Consider the following 16,542-nt stretch of genomic DNA (forward strand, 5'->3'; position numbering starts at 1 on the left):
TACTGCTTAAATCATAAAGGTGTTATTTATGGTTTTTACACCATGACCGAACATGCCAGATTTTCTGGGGCAGTGTCAATTTTAAATGAATAGCTAAGTTTAATTTCATCACTGCATCCTTGTAAGAATTTCACCTAGACAAATGAATAAAATATAAAACAAATATTTTGCTACATCCCCTGTCCTAGTTTTTCATTCTTAATATATGGTCACTCTCCTTTTAGCTATACTGAGATTTGCAAAGCCATTATGGAAATGACTTAATTTGGAGGTATATGTCTCACAAATAAAATGTGCATCCCACATCTCATTTCCTTCTAATGCTTGAGGGAGAAGGAAGGCATTGATGAAGAGCTGCCTCATTTTCTAGAGAGAACCAAGGCTCTGAGAGGTGGGAGGGACTTCTGAGGTGCTGGAGTGACAGTGTCAGTCTTAAATTTTCGCCTCCTGGACTCCAGGCTGGGCCCTCTCCCCACCCTGCCCCGGCTGGATGAGAGCTCACTGCAATGATGATTCCACGGGGCATAGTGCCACTCACACTTTTTGTTTTGATTGGCTTTTATTAGTCATCCCACCCCTGGGTGCTGGGTGCTGTCTGTGGGGTTATAAAGATATAAAGGAGGCTGTCTCTGTCCTTACAGAGCTTGCAATATATTTAGGAAAGCCAGACATGTACCCACAATGCAGAAGCTCACCCTACAAGGCAGGAGGGTAATGCCATCGTCCTCCAAGGATGCAGATGGTGATAAGGGTTGCTGACCTACAAGGCCACGGAGAGGAACTGGAAGTACAGCTTAAGCTCAAAGATGTGTTGATCCCAGAAGGTGAAGGCTTGTTTTCTAATGAATCTGAAACTTGACGTTCTAAGGGCTTTCTTTAAAAGACCCCCTTTTTTTCTTCTTAAAAAAGATTCACCTACCAATTAGCATCTTTGCATATGGTGAAAAAATACATTTAGGGAAATAAAGGCCAGACTTTGTGCTTTATGATTTTTGGTTGAACAAGAGGAAATGCGTAAGCCGTCCCCACCTTGGCGGATGACACAGGTCTAAACCACGAATTGAAGCCAGGTCAGAATAAGCCAAAGTGAGGGTTCAACAGAATGGTGAGCTCCGGCGTGCCTGTCTCTCTGGACCTCCCAGCGAGAACAGTGAGGAATTCCAGACTTTCACTGACTTTAAGTGCTGCTCTTCCCAGACTCTGCATAGCCTGCAAAGGGAAATCGGCTCCCAGGTTGGGGGCTTCCGTGGAGCGTGAGTCCAAGAACTGATGGACCAACTCCAGTGAAGGCGCCTCATTTGTTCCCCCAAATAATCTAAAATGACCTTCACATGCCCTCCAAGGTGGCCCCGGGCTAAACATCACTATATTTCTTCAGCCCTTCCCTAGCTCTGCTTTCCAGAGCCTGACAACGGCAGAAACCCCGCTGTTACATTTCTCTCTGCCCTCAGGAACAGGCACCAGTTTGGGGGCGGGGGGGGGTGGGGAATAAGGCCAGAAAATTGTTGCTATGGGCTCTGTTTTGTGGAAGTTAAAATGCTGGAGCAAGAATCTGATTGCTTGATAGCTCCATCTCTCTCCCTCTCTCTCCCTCTCTCCCCCCCCACCCCTTCTCGAGCTCTCCTCCCCCCCCCCACACTTTTTCTACTCTCCCCTCCTCCCTCCCCTGGACTCCCAGTCCTGCCCCCACCCCGGGGCCCGAGGAGAGCCTTACAGGTTGTCAATGAAACACGGAATTATTTCCTTTGATGGCTTAGATAATAGTAGGAGCCGAAGCAATGAGTGAGGTCGGCTGAAGCCAATGCGGTCCTGCCCGGGCGCGGAGAGCCAATCGCGGGAGCAGGGGGCGGGGCGTCGGCGCCCGCAGATAATTGCCAAGTGCCTCGCTCGCACAGTCGGGCCGCGCCGCCGAAAGGTCTGGTCGCCGAGCCGGGAAGGCGTCGTCCTCAGGGGCTCCCCCGACCGCGTCCTGCGCCGCTCGCGGGCTCCAGCCGCCGCCGGCCCGTCCGCCCCGCCGAGAAGGTACTCCCGCCCGCGCCCCGGGGGGGCTGCTCCTGCGGCCGTGCTCCGCGGCTGGCGGGGGGCAGAGGCAGAGGAATTGCGGGAAGAAGAGAAAAGTTTAGGGCGGGAGACGCGGCAGAGGTGGGAGATCGCCGTCTTTTGTCGGGATGAGAACCAGCTGACGATCTGGAAAACTTCTGCGCTGCCGGGAACTGGCTTTGTTTACTACTCTCTCAATTAGCTGCACTCAGGTCTGTGGAAATAGGACTGGTCAGGGGCCAGGTGACTGACTGCACGGCCGGGGGGTGCATCCAGGTTCGTGGGGTGAAGGGAGTGGGACCCCTGGATGCGCGGCTTCCTGGCCGACCCATCGTTGCGAGGCCGGTGCCCAGAAACAGGATTGGTGGGGTGGGTTTTGTGCCGGAGGGTCTGCCCCTTTCCTTACCTTGACCTGCCTCCCCCTAACTCCGTGACCTTCAACTTGAGGCCTTCCTCAAACTTCTGTCTCCTCCCGCCCTCCCACCCTTTGCTTGCTCTGTCTCTGTTCCTTATATTGGTGGAAAAAGAAATCTCCCGGGGGTGTGGGTGGCTGTCCTGTTTGACCTGATGGGCATCCGTGTGACACACAACTTGGTGAGAAACCAACGAGACACAGTTCTCAGAGCTTGAAGAGAAATTACTTAATTGATTATAGCTCCCGAAAACCGGAAGGCTTTCCAGGCTTGGTGTGTCCTGAAGTAAAGGGGGTGAAGCTCAACGGATCCCCTGTGAAGGTTACACCCTTATCAGAGAAGGGCTGTCCAGGGCAGACAGGCCAGTGGCTCTAAAGGGTGGAGGCTGGTGGCAGGGGCAGACTCCTAGGAGCCGCCTCCGCAGGTGCGCAGGTAGGTCCCCGCCCCAGAGGGTGCTGGAGCCACCGTCTACCCTGTTTCTGATCATCGCTCTTCAAGCAAAAAAGCTCGCCACGGTCAGCAGCTGGTTCGGCCTCAAAACACCCTCGTGCATTCTAAATTGTGAGACCGCAAGGGCCTCCCTTGCTCTGAGACCCGCTTTTGGGTCCGGGGCAAACTCCTTTCCCCGGGCTTCTGCAAGTGAGAGGTGTTAGATAGGCCTCCTAGGAAGCGAGGTCCCCATGGAGAGAAAGGTGATGTGCTTGGTCTTGAACTTCCTGCTTTGGCGCAGGCAGCTCCTATTCGAATGCCCTACAGCACTTCGCCAGGTGTGTCCTCTGACCTGCGGGATGCTCTGAAGCTGCCAGTCCGGGTCTGATCTTAAAAGTCTCAGGGGCTTTGGGCAGCTCAGGTGAATTGCCTCACCCCAATCTCTCTCCTAGACCTGAAGCTGGGGAGTTTGATTCCCAGTCTTGGCGAGAAGTGAACAACCTGGGAGGGAACCTCTAGCGACCCCTTGTCCCTATGACATCCTTCCTGCTGAGGTGCCCGTGACATTCACCCTTCTCTGGCTTCACACATCACTTTCAGCTTTTAATTCTTCTTTAACTGCCACAACAGGTCCTCCAGCTCCTTTATGCAGCTATTTTGGGTGGGAGTCCTTATTGTCGGAGCTCTACTCACAATGGTTAAAAAAACAGCTGCCTGACTTTTTTTTTTTTTTTTCCTTTGGTCAGGATACAGTCAGCTTTCTCTTCTGCACATGTCTGACAGTAAACAAAACAAACTTGCAGCCCTGCAAATTATGCCTTTGTGTTTGGGAGCCTGGAGTGGACACTGAGCTTTTTGTCTGCCACTGGGGCATATTTGGCCACACACCTTCTCTCCTGTGGTCTTTCTAGGGCAGGTGACCCCAGAGAGCCCAGGAGAGGAGGCCCCCAGTGAGTGGAGGGAGTTGGAGAGGGGGCCCTCTTTGGTTTTCCAGAAGGTAGTAATGAAACCAGAAAATGCTTTTGAGTTTCTGGGGTGCCTTGAACCAAAAACCGGTAGTGAAAATTGAGGGTCCTTTCAATTGATGCTGATCTGCTAGATTTCTATCATGATAGAGGACATTCAAAGTAAGGCTTTTAAACCAGCTCCTGAATGGTGACTCATGCCGGGAGAGGAAAAAGGCAGGGTGGGGGGAGGGAGCAGAGGGAGCAAGTGGGACACACTGGAGCCCTCGCCTTGTCTTCTCTCTCCTCCCCATTCCTTTTCCTTGGAGTTCCCCATTTGGAACAAAGATTGTTAAAATAACAACTCTAGACTAAAAAAAGGATAATCGGAGCTGAAGAATAATTGATGACATGCAAAACACCATCATTGCCACTTCACCTTGGATGGGGCATGAAATCCAGGATCCAGCCCCACTGCTGTGATCCACTTTGGAGAATTCAGTCTCTTGCGTTAGGCTGATTGGTTCCTTGTGAAGCATGGCACCTGTTTATGTGGGAAGGGACTGATTGGTGCTCAGAAAATTAAATTTGTTACTCGTCATGTCATCAAACATGGTAGCTTTAGCCAGGACCCTGGACAAGCACGATCCTTAGATCTGCATTTTTTCTTCTCCCTGTTTAGGCAACTAGGCTTTCTCTCTTTTAACTACTATGCTGAGCAGGCATTGCCCCTTTCTGCCTTCATACAAGCCCTGGGTGACTTACCTGGCAAGTAGAAGTCCCTTCCTTACTTTTCTGTTCCTCTTTCCTGTCATTCCTTTGCATCATAAACACATCAGTTAACAATCTCTTTGCCAACCTACTTTGATCTCACCATTTTGTGCCAATATTGCTATTAAAGAAAACTGTCCTCTGAGAATAGGGTTGAAAACATGAAATTTTTTTTTTTGAAAAAATTTTTTTTATCAGAGTCCTTCTATTTTAAAATTTAATTTTGGGGTTTTGGGGAGATCAAATAAACATGTTTATCGTGTCAGGTGTTTTTAAGTGCCATTGAGACCTTTTCTTTCTTCTTGGGTGGTTGCTTGTGAACTCCCCAGTTATTTGGGGGGGGGTGTCTGGAGGTTTGAAATAGTCTGGAATATCCCCTGAAAGGTGAAGAGATTCGAGTATGATGCTTCTCTTTATTCACCACAGGGGTGAAGGCTGTTTTGAAATGTAGGCTCTGAAATGTGCTCATCACACAAGGTTATTTCCCCTTAATTCTTCGCTTAGGGAAATTTCATACCCTAAATTATTAGTAAATAGTTCACTTGACTTACTTTTCCTTACACCCACATTCCTCCTTCCTCCCTGCCCACTCGGGAGCTATTGCATGAGGAACGATCTTACTTAAAATCTGATATGTGCCTTTCTTTCTTTCTTTCCTTCTGATTCTTCCTTCCTGTCACTTAAGGGCACCCTAGAGGTTGAGATTTAATTTTAGACACCCTGCTCACCTCACTTCTCCAACAGTTAACCAGGGGAAGTCAAGAATTCTGGGATGCTCCTGGAGTTGCCCTGCAGGAGCAGTGAAGCAAGACTTCACCGTGTTCTGTTCCACGCAGACCTCACCAGAGCACCTGGGGTGGTGCGGCGACCCCTCAGGAGGCAGGCAGGGCAGATGGCTCTGAGCACAGGCCTGTTAGATGCGCAGGGACTCCATCGGGTAGGACCCTCGCTGCTCCACTGTCTTGACACTTGCCTGCCATCAGCCCTCATGCACAGGACTGACCCTAGACACAGTAGCCAACAGGGAAACGTGCCTGTCATTCTCCCAGTTCCTTTGTTCTTTGTTCTCTTCTCACCTCTAAATCTCCGTAGCAAGAGTTAGATAGGATCAAATCTACTTATTCATACTAAGGTGTAAATAGTTAAGAGTGTTGCCACTGACTGTGGTGTTTGAGTTCCTAATGGAAATCCGAGCCATTCATGGTGGAGTTGCAGACTTCTGCCTCGGGATTCAGGATTCAGAAGATGGAGTTTGGGTAGGGGAGTGCCTGGGCAGTGGTGGGCTTTTGCTTTTCAGTGAAGGCTGGTCCTGCTCTTGCCGCATCAAGGACATGCTGCAGCTGCTCAGGACAATGCGCCGGCAATATCTGGCGTCTAGCACCTGGAGCCCGATCCCTCAGACTTGACCTTGGGCACTGCACTTACTCGTGTGTTCTGACCTTAGTGTTTTCATATATAAAGCCAGGGGCTTGGACTATGTTCTCATCGATCTCTTTCTGCACTGCCCTTCTCTCTGGATGTTGCCTCTGGAGTCCTAGATCCAGCTGGGCACGATAGAACTCCAGAAGGACTCGGAGCTTATGGAGCCTACTCCAATGCGGGCCACGGAGCTCAGTGATGCTCAGAGCTAGAATCCGTAAAGGCAGGTCAGAGGGATGGTGGATGCTCTGCCACAAGAAAAATAGGCTGAGGGGTGATGTAATAACTGGTTTTGGTTTAGGAGGGGATGTTATATGGAGGATGGCGACCAGCTGTTCTCCATCTCCAGTAGGATTGAACGAGAGAAAATAGACAGAAATTGCAGCAGATGGACTTAGATTAGGTATGAGGAAGAATTTTCCGTCAGCAAGAGTTGTTAAAAAGGGAAGGTTGTAGAGCCTCCGTGATGATCTTTAGGAAATGGATAAGCAGAAGATTCAGCTGGAGGAGGAGGCGGAGCGCTGAGAGGAGACTGTGGGAGGGGCTGTCTGGTCCAGGAATCCTGGCCCTTTCCTGGGACAGCCCTTTGTGGCTTCTCAGAAACCTCACCCCTGTTCTGGGGCTATCAGAGTGACTGGGAGCCAAAGTTCCTGGGACAGCAGGAAGGGGTGTAGGCATCCTGCATGGCCCCCTCCCCGCATACTGTCTCAACCGGCAGGGCCTGTCTGCTGCGTGAGGCCCTCCCTTTAAGTCTAATCTCTCATTTCCAGATGTGGCAAAGAGGCCCAGAGAGGCAGCGGGCCTTGGTGTCCTCACACACTGACCAGATGGCAGAGACAGGACCGGAATCAAGGTCCTCTATCCTTTGAGTCAGTGTTATTTGCTTTGTAGCTCATTTTTTCTCCAGCTTCCAAATTGAATAGACCATTTACTTTTTCTGGGCTCCTAATTTTTCTCTAACCAAATGGTGGAGACAGGGACACGTGCATTTGAGCAGTGTTTATTGAGTGCCCTGTACTAGCACCATATACCGGGCTCCACCTCCCCTGATTCATACAGCAGGCTCTTCAGCCTCAGTGATTGGGAAGGGCTGCTGCAAGGGCCAGGGCTGGCGGAGTGCCTGCCAGAAATTGGAGCAGAAAAGATTGGATGGGGTATAGTGGGAGGAGCAGCAGGAGGTGTGATGTGAGAAATATTATTTAATCTGAATCTTGAGGAGCTGAGAGACTTGAGGCATATAGTTCTAGCATCTTGTTGGATAAATGAAATGAGATGTCCGCAGCAAGCACAGGATCTGGATGAGGCCCTGAAATCACCCATTACTTGGGCAAAACAAAACAGAATTTGGAATTTTCATTCAGCTTCTCACTTCTGAGAGAAGCCTCTACAATGTGGGGCTGTAATGCCACATTCCTTTCAGCCAGACTTGATTCTGTTACCGGGCAGACGCATCTCCTGGGCGCGCTTGGAGCCCTGTGGGTGGTGGGGAGCCTTCGGGGAGGCCCCAGGAAGGTGCACACTGCGGCCAGGGGCTGGGCTATCTTGGGTCCTGGAGGCTGGCTCCCTGGGGGGCCAGGGGAGCAGTGGGGTGCTGCTGTCTGACTGGCAGCCCTGGGATGAAAACTCCCTCACACTCTTGAGAATGAGGCAGAGGCTGTGCCGGCTTTGCCTTGCAGGGGTTTGAGCCAGGTAAGGAGCAAGATGAGTTGGTGAGTTGAGCACCACCCGATAAATTCCTAATGAAGCGCATGTGTGTAAGTCGCTGAGTGAAAGGGAAAGCGCCAGGGCAGTCCCTCTGCGGGGCTAGCTCGAGGTTGGCAGGGGCTGCCCAGTACCCCGTCTCTGTGCCCAGTGCTGAGGGCGGCCCTGGGGAGTCCATCGGAAACGGGACAGGTGGGGTCCCTGTCCAGCCGGACCCTGTCTAGGGAAGAGTGTCGGCTCCTGGGGCAGCCAGGTGGGTGGGTATCTGAGGAGCCCAGGGGAAGAGCACCCCGTGGGCACAGGGGGCCGGGCTGCCTGGATTGTGAGACAGGCTAGGAGGGTGGAGGGGTTTGGGTAAACTGAGGGGGGGCGCAGCCCAGGAAAGGACAGAAAGGACTGCTGAGCCTGTCCTGGAAGGTGAAAGAGCCCAGGTCCCTAGAGAGGACCTCGAGGAAACAGATGGGCAAGCTCACCTGGGGCAGCCTCGTGTCAACCCTGCTGCCACTGTTCCTCTCCATGCAGCAGGACACTCAGCTGGCTTCACACGCCTGCCTGGGACTTCAGCGGCACAGACCGCGCTAGGACACAGTCAGGTGTGGTGGGCACGGTGGTCGTACATCCTAGAATGCAGGGCACACACAGTTCCTCTTGCTTAGTATGGCCAGAGGGGGCCTCTTGGAGAGAGCAGCCCCTGACAGAGACCTGAGAACTAAATAAGATCCACCCCCTCTCCCCGCCCAGGTGGATGGGGAGGGGCAAGAAGGAGGGCAGCCACCCTGGCAGGCCTCAGAAGCTTGAAGCAGTGCAGTGTGTCAGAGCACTACGAGTAATACTTGGGTGTTGCTGCGTCTGAGCACATGAGGTATGCTTTTGGGGGGTGCAGGAGAGAGAGGGAGTGGGAGTGTACCCAGGTAGGGAAGGACCAGCTGGCCGAATGGAGGAGCAGAAGGGTTTTAGGTAGGAAAAGGCAGTCCCATTTGCATTTAGGACAAACGAGTGGTGGTGGAATGGTGGGTGGCATTGAGGTCTGGGGGGGCCAGCCTGGGATATGGAGGCTGGTCCTGAAGTAATTTGCTGCCATCCAGGTGAGCAGTGATGAGGGCCTGAAGAAGACCCTGGCAATGGAAGGGGAGGAGACAGCACCGAAGGGTGATGCTTTGACTTCCTAAGTTATCCTCAATTGGGCAAAAATGAGGAGGAATTTTTCATCTTCTGGAGAAGCTGACAGGTGACAAGGAAAGGTCATACCGGTGGATGAGAGACAGAGAGCAGTGCCCCCCACTGAAGACAGGATGGGGGCAAATGGGTTTCAGTCACAGGAAAAGGATATAAGCTAGACATTAGCATTAATGCCTTAATGGAGCGATTGTTAAACACGAGGACAGGGTCAGCAAAGATGGCTATGAACTAATTCTCTTCCCCATGGAGTATTAAAAAAAATCAGTCTGTCTCCTGATGGAAAAGTAGGCAGAGGATGTGAATAGATAGTTCAAACAAAGAGAAAAAGCATGCAAATGTCCAGAAAAAGGTATACAAGCACACAACCTCTGTAATAATTAGAACATTGCATTAGAAACAAGATATCATTATCCACCTACCAGATGAGCAAAAATGAAAACGATACACCCTGTGTTGATATGAATGCCGGGATGCGGACATTTGCAGACTTAGCTGGTGGGAAGATCATTTGCAAACACGAGAGACATGTCTCAAAAATATACCCTCTAAACCAGCAAGCAATTCCTCTTCTAGGAATTTATCCTACGGAAATAATCAGAGCTGTGCAAAATAGTTCTAATCAAGGATATTCCTTTCAGCATTATTCATTATAACAAAACATTGTATGGGGGGATTAATTAAATCTAATATGGCTCATCCATCAAATGGAAAGCAGGGAAGCTATTAAAAGTACATTGATAATATATAAGAATATGAGAAATTGCTAATAACATATATTAAGTGCATAAAGGTTTAAAAGTAAATAGAGTAGAAATACAATTTTATAAAAAAAATGCATACGGTCATGAAAAATAGAACGGAATATGATAAAGCAGAGTGATAATGGTGGTTATCTCTTGTTTTAGGAAACACCTGATTCTTTTATTAAAATTTTACAGCGAATGTATTGTTTACACATCAGAAAAACATGCTCTTTAAATCGGTTATTCAAACCATAAATGTGAGCAGGGACTATACATGTAGCGACGTGTCAGGCACTGTGGGGCTCCTTAAACTTCATGAGGCAGCTGCCTAGGTGCATTGGGTGAGGTCAGCCAGGTGCACCCCAGGAAGTGCAGCATGGGCTACCCTGCTCAAAGTTGGCTGGAGAGTTTGCAGGTGCAGGATATCTGTGCCAGGAATGGTGACCACTGGCAGTGACGACCTTGCTCCCTCCTCCTCCCCCCTCTCCCTTCCACACACATCCCCAGCCTTGTCCCTTATGGTGTTCAGACCTTACTTAGCCTTTAGATGGTGCATTTACGTGCTTCACACACACCTGCAGATGCCCTAAGTGGAGAGGTTGAAGCTCAGAGAGGCTCTGACTTGGTCAGGGTCAGGGTCACAGATCTAGTGAGTGGCAGAGATCGGGGACAAGGAACGTGGGCATCAGAGCCTAAAGTGGGCTGTTGTGTAGAGCTGCTTTTTTTTTTTTTTAAGGTTTTATTTTATTTATTTATTTATTTATTTATTTATTATTTATTTATTCATGAGAGAGAGAGAGAGAGAGAGAGAAAGGGAGCAAGCAGAGACACAGGCAGAGGGAGAAGCAGGCTCCATGCAGGGAGCCTGACGTGGGACTAGATCCCGGGACTCTGGGATCATCCCCTGGGCCGAAGGCAGGGGCTAAACCGCTGAGCCACCCAGGGATCCCCAGAGCTTCTGGTGCTAGTGAGGACAGCTGGCAGGTTTCCAGCAGGAAGGTGTGGAGCTACCTTCCCAGAAGCCATGCCTTATGCTTAATTCACTTATTAATTAAGGTTGAGGGAATGCACCGACAGCTCCCGACAGCTGTCATATTTAGAGGAGCGACTTTGGGTGCAGAGGGTCTCCAGCGGTGCCCTCCTGGTTTTGCTTCCTGACATAGTGCCTCATTTGTGGCTGGTTTTCCAGAGTGCTTTTGCTTCCCATGGTGCTTTCCTTTGTTGCATAGACTCCGGGTAGCCTGAGAGTCTCGCCTTCTGTGCAAGTCACAGCTGGCTGGCTCCGTGGTGTGTCCAGGCTTATGTGGGGGCTCCGAGGCACTTTCCTTCAGCGGGGCAGGTGGCCGCTCTGAGGGGCACATCCTTGGGCTTTCACAGGCTTCACCGGGAAAAGTGGAGAGGCCTGCTGGAAAGTCGGCCTGGATGAGGAGTGATGTGGGCCGCGTGGCTGATTTGCTGCTCTGTTTATTTTAATACTAATGCACATGTGTATGGTGTTTTGTATTTGCAAGCCTCAGAGGTGGATGGGGCAGGCATCTTTATCCCCATTGTGCACAGGAGGAAAGTGATACTCGGAAAGGCAAATCCCCTTGCCTCAGGTCGTATGGGCAGTAGGCAGAAGAGCCAGCATGGAACAAACCAGATTTTCTGCCCACAGACACCACCCTACCTTGTAATCAACAGGGGCTTCTTGGTGGCCACATGTCCTGGCTGCAGCAGGGTGGGGCAAGCACCTGTGTGGCCCTGGCAGGTTCTTGATGAGTTAGTTGACACTAGCACACATTGAGGTGATGTCTGGAACACGGGTGCATTCAGCTGATTCCTGCTGTGAGGCTGAATCCAGGAAGTGTTGAAAAAAGTGGATGCCAGTGAGAGAGAATCTGGTCACAGAAGGCTCTGGAGGCATGGGGTCCTAAGCTGTGAAGGATGAGGCTGATTTGGATAGAGGAAGGATCTTCTTGGTGTGAGTGGCTATCCAGAGCCAAGAGCTAGCACGCAATACTGGGGGCCACAGAGGGGTCCTGTGGTCGGTCAGGAACTGATGGGAGAGGTGCCTTGCATGTCCCCTACGCCAGGCTTTGCTTTGATTTCAGAATCTCTCACTCCTGTGTAATGAGCTCGGGCCATGCTGCTGGGAGGGGTGAGGGAATGGGTTGGGGTTCTCCTGAGGAGTCCCTCCTTTTTTTTTTTTTTTAAGATTTTATTTATTTATTCATGAGAGACACACACAGAGAGAGAGAGAGGCAGAGACACAGGCAGAGGGAGAAGCAGGCTCCCTGCAGGGAGCCTGACATGGGACTCGATCCCGGGACTCTAAGATCAGGCCCTGGGCCGAAGGCAGTGCTAAACCGCTGAGCCACCCAGGGATCCCCAGAGTCCCCCCTTCTTGCTGCCTGTCTTGGCTTTGCTCCTGCAGAAAGCGATGTTGCCCTGTAGGGTCCCAGAAGACAGGAGGGGGTGTTGGGATGCCAGTCCTCCCCTGCCTGCCTGGAACTTAGGGTCTTCAGAATGTGAGGAGAGGAAGGAAAAGTTATGAGCCAAAAGGAAAAGAAAGAAAAAGAGAGTAGAATGGGGAGTAGGTAGGGAACTCAAGAGGGATGTTCACTAGCACACTGAAAAAGCAGAGGCATAACCTCTTTCTAAATTGTAGATTTTTTTTTTTTAAGTGTGATGAGGCACAAAAAAGAAGAGGAGAAAGAGTCTGAGACTACCTTTATTTTCAAATTTCTAAACATTTGGTTGTCAGCCTCATTTTACCAAGGAACCTGAGGCTATGGTATGGGTAACACACCTGGTGAGTGGCGGATTGCAGCCTGGTGCTGTCCCTGTGCCATGCCCTGTGGCTCCCCCTTTCCAGGTTCCCGCCTGCTGACTGAGGTAGGGGGTGCTACAGGAGAGTAGGAATGGGGCTCCCTCTGTCTGCAGAGCAGCCCCTTGTCTAATTCTCCATCCTGCCTCCTAACGTCCTGCAGGAGGCTCTGCAGACAGGTATGGGGAGTAGCTGGTGGGCAGGCCCCTTGTCGCTGGGGACCAGGTTACTTGTCCATTCCCTGGGACAGGTTGGTGAGGGATGCTATAGGCTATAGGGCTGGGAGAGCTTGAGGGTGGCCCTGCTCTTTGATTTCATCATGATGGAAGTGATGGGCTTCTCTCCCTCATCCTTCAGTTTTCTGAATAGGGATGTGAGTTTTTGAAATGTTATGTGTTCATTTATTCATTGCTCAAAGTATTGATAATTGATCATCACAGTTCTAAGATTTTAGGATGCAGTAGTGGACAAAACTGACCCAGTCCCCATCCTTCCAGAGATGATATTCCAGTGAGGGGAGACAGATGGCAAACAAATCAATCAATATGTAGGAAGGCCAATATGTGAAATGGGGAAAAACAAAGCAGAGCAAGGCAGTGGGGGAGAGTGTGTGGAGAGGGTGTGTCCAGCAGGGTCTCAGTGAGAGAGTAACGCTGGAGCAGAGACCCAGGGCTGTGGAGGGTGAACCATGCGGATGTTTGGGGTAAGGGCAGTCCAGGCCAGGAGAGGCCCTGAAGCTGGAGACATTTGTGGTGTCAGATGTAGCCATGAGGCCAAGGGGGGCTTCATCAAATCCTTGGTAAGTTTTTAGTAAAGAGGTAACAGGGTGTATGATTTAAACAGGTCACTCAGGCCATATGTTGCATACCCTGAGGGCATGCAGGAGAGTCATATGAAGGCAATGATCCTGGTGGAGGGGGCTGGGGGTGGTGGTGGCTTGGATTAGTGTTAACAGTGGGGGGTGTGGGACAGTCAGATTTTGGATATATTTTAAAGGTAGAACCAGTGGGATTTCATGATAGATTGAATGTAGGGTTTGAGAGAAAGAGGGTTCAAAGATGAATTCCAAGGCTTTTGGCATGAGATAGAAAAGTCTGGGGAAGGAATAAATTGGAGGAAACAGGAGGTGAGAATTTTGTTTGGGGAGATATTAGACATCTACATGAAATGCCTGCTAGTCAATTGGGTTATAAGTCTAGAGTTCAGAGATGACGTTGAGAAGACGTTTATGCTAGAGAAAAATCTTGGGAGCTGTGAGTGTATTGATACTATTTAAAGTATGGGGTCAGATGAGGTAACCTCAAGAGTGAGTAGAGAGAGGAGGTACAAAGACTGAATTCTGGCAACCCCAGGACTTGTAGATCTAGAAGAGGAATTGGTGAATTTTTGTTGAAAAGCCAGATAGTAAACATTTTAAACTTTCCTCACAAAAGCAGCCAGAGACAACATGTAAATGTTCGAGTGTGGCTGGGTTCAGTAAAACTTTCTTTACAGAATCAGGCAGCTGGCCAGTGGGCCTTGTTTGCTGGCCTTTGTTCTAAGATGTGAAGATGAACCAGCAAAGGAGACTGAAGAGCGGCCCCTGAGATAAGGTTGCCTCAGAAACTAAGTGAAGCATCGTCAAGGAGGGTGTGATCAGCAGATCACATAGTGCTGGCCTGTGACGAAGGTGTGGATTGAGAACCAGACATTAACAGGAAGGCCGCCAGCGAGCTGCTGGTGTGTGAGGTGAGGGCCTTGGAGGGGTTGGTGGAGAGGTGTTGGAGATAGCTCGTGTAAACAATCTATGGAGGAGTGGGGTGTGTGTGCTTGAAATGGGGAAAATCCCGGGATGTGTGTGTACGGTGGAAACAGTCCAGTCAAGAGCACAAAGGTGATGCAGGAGAAGCAGGTGAGGACTGTCGCAGCCCTGGTCTGGAAGGAGGGAGGGAGGGAGAGGCTCGGATCCAGAATGAGGTAGGGGTGGCTCGGCTGGCGGTGTGGACAGCCAGGGGAGGGAAGGGCAGCCATGGTCACAAGGCAGTTGGCTGGGTGGGTAGGTAGGGGTGTTGTGGGACGGGTGGCGGCCAGAGTGGGGACTCTCTCCTGTTGCTTCATTTTCTCAATGACTGGGAAGGAAGATCAAGAGCTCTGATGTAGGGAGGGGACCTTGGGCAAGGGCTGTGGAGACAGATGCCCCCTGAGCACAGGAGGAGGGGATCGGGAGATAAGGACAGAGGGTCTGAGTTTCTAAATCAAAATTAAAAGGTTTGTGCCGATGCTACCACTTGAGCTTCCCACTGTAATAGGGCCCCTGTAAATTCTGAAGAATTATGACTGAATTAATAAGGCCAAGATGAGGGTGTGGATTCAAAGTCCTCAAAAAATAGTCTCAGATTCCCGCAGGCCTGGAGCTGCCTACCCAGGTGGCTCTTGTGGCTGTATTTTTTTTGTTAATTGAGGTATAAGTGACATATAACATTGTATTAGTTTCAGGTGTACAACATAATGATTTGATATATGAATATACTGCAACATGATCACCACAGTAAGTCTAGTTAAATCCATCACTATGCATAGTTACTTTTTTTTTTTTTTTTTGGTACGATTGTATTTTGAGGAAATGGACTTGCTCACTGGAATTACAATCCCTCCTCTGAGATCAGACAGTTGTGCTAGGTGAGAGAGACTACTGGCCTGGGGTTGGGCCAGTTAGGGAAGGCCCACTGCATTTTTCTCTTTCTTCTCCTAAAGCTTTTTTTTATTTGAGACTCCTTACTTATTTTTTTTTACATCTTTTCTGAGGCAGGAGAGAGGAGGGAATGGGAGGAAGATTCCTCTCCCTGATTTTTACCTAATATTGTCCTGGAGAGAGAAGGGACCTACCCAAGGTCCTTGATCTGAATGTGGGGTGAAACCCATAAAGTGGGGGCCAAACCCTCTGGTGTCTTCCTCTCTGATGCCCGAGGACAAAGGGAGGAAAGATGGAGAGGCCGCCTCCTGGAGAAGTCCCTACAGTTTGGGAAGAGGGACCTGTTCATATAGACTGGGAAGAAGTAGAACACCTCCTTAGTTGTAGTTAGAGGCCTGTAGGGAGAAAGCAAGCAAAATGGGCCAGGGAACAAGTGGGATTGGTAGAAGGACACTGATTTGGTGGCTTTAGGAAAGAGAACAATGCATGATGAGAGATGCAGCAGAGAAGCTGAGCAGATGCTGACCTTGGAGACTGCGTTGGGTCTGCGATGCACCATCAATGCGGCCCCAGGAGGGACGTGACCTTGCACAAAACCCGTGTGTATAGGATATGTGACTATACCAGGCCCCTCTGTGCTTTGGAGAGGATGCTCTTCTTCTTGGATGGCAGGGGTCCCAAACCCTGTGCTCACTTAGGGAACGAGGTTGTTTGTGGGAGCGATAACGGCAGTAAGGAGTTTGTGTTTCGGGGCTACCAGGCAGGAGGACACATCCAACTTTTCTCCAAATCTTATTTCCGGTGGTCTTTCTGAGATGAAGCAGAGAAAATGGAAGTGCAGAGGTGTAAGGACCCGGAGTTTATCCAAACCCAAGTTATCTCCACAGGCCTGGCTCAGAGAGTCCATGTGGCTGCTCCAAACCTTTGTTTCCCCAGCTCTCAAATACCTGGTGATACCCATCTCATAGATTTGTTGTAGGGATTAAGTGGAGTACTGGCTAAAAAGTATCCAGCGTAGTGCCTATAACATAGCAAGTGTGCAAGAATCTGTAGGAATACAGGGTGACAACGGTGCGAGTGGAAGGGTGGCTTCTCTTCTAAGGATGGGCCAGGATGGGTCAGGCTCATGGGCTAGGGTGGGCAGGAGCCAGGTCATGGATTCCATGTGGTTCTGTGGCAGTAGCCATCTTAGAGTGATTAGTAAAAAGGTTGGAATACTGTTTCTGAATTTCAGAGCTCAGGAGCTTCTTCCGAAATATTGCTGGTCAAGGTACCAGGGAGGAACAATATAGGATTGCCAAATAGTGCCATGCCTTCAAAAAAGAAATCTTGGGAAACAAACTCTGAAAGCTGCAAGAACCATACTATTCAGAGAGATTTAAAGGGAACCTAAAATCCCTGCAATGCTTAGAACAGCAGGAGC

At 50.1% G+C, this 16,542-nt stretch overlaps 1 protein-coding gene across 5 annotated transcripts in view; it reads left to right on the forward strand.

Moving 5' to 3' along the window:
* Window positions 1-1,854: 1,854 nt before the first annotated feature.
* The window catches only part of ZMAT4 (zinc finger matrin-type 4), a 356,108-nt gene continuing 341,420 nt past the window's right edge, over window positions 1,855-16,542 (forward strand). The window contains exons 1-2 of one of the 5 annotated variants that reach the window (XM_025438949.3): window positions 7,429-7,705; window positions 13,943-14,176. Coding sequence is in view for 1 of the 5 variants with exons in the window: in XM_035699721.2 (XP_035555614.1) it covers window positions 8,575-8,579 (5 nt within the window). In the remaining 4 variants the exon portion in view is untranslated. Of the gene's footprint in view, window positions 2,023-2,060; window positions 2,253-7,428; window positions 7,706-8,484; window positions 8,580-13,942; window positions 14,177-16,542 lie in introns of those variants that run through there. The other 4 variants (XM_025438880.3, XM_025438812.3, XM_025438744.3 and 1 more) reach the window with 4 other exon arrangements.

The sequence above is a fragment of the Canis lupus genome, chromosome 16 (genome assembly GCF_003254725.2).
Source record: "Canis lupus dingo isolate Sandy chromosome 16, ASM325472v2, whole genome shotgun sequence".
Lineage (NCBI taxonomy): Eukaryota > Metazoa > Chordata > Mammalia > Carnivora > Canidae > Canis > Canis lupus.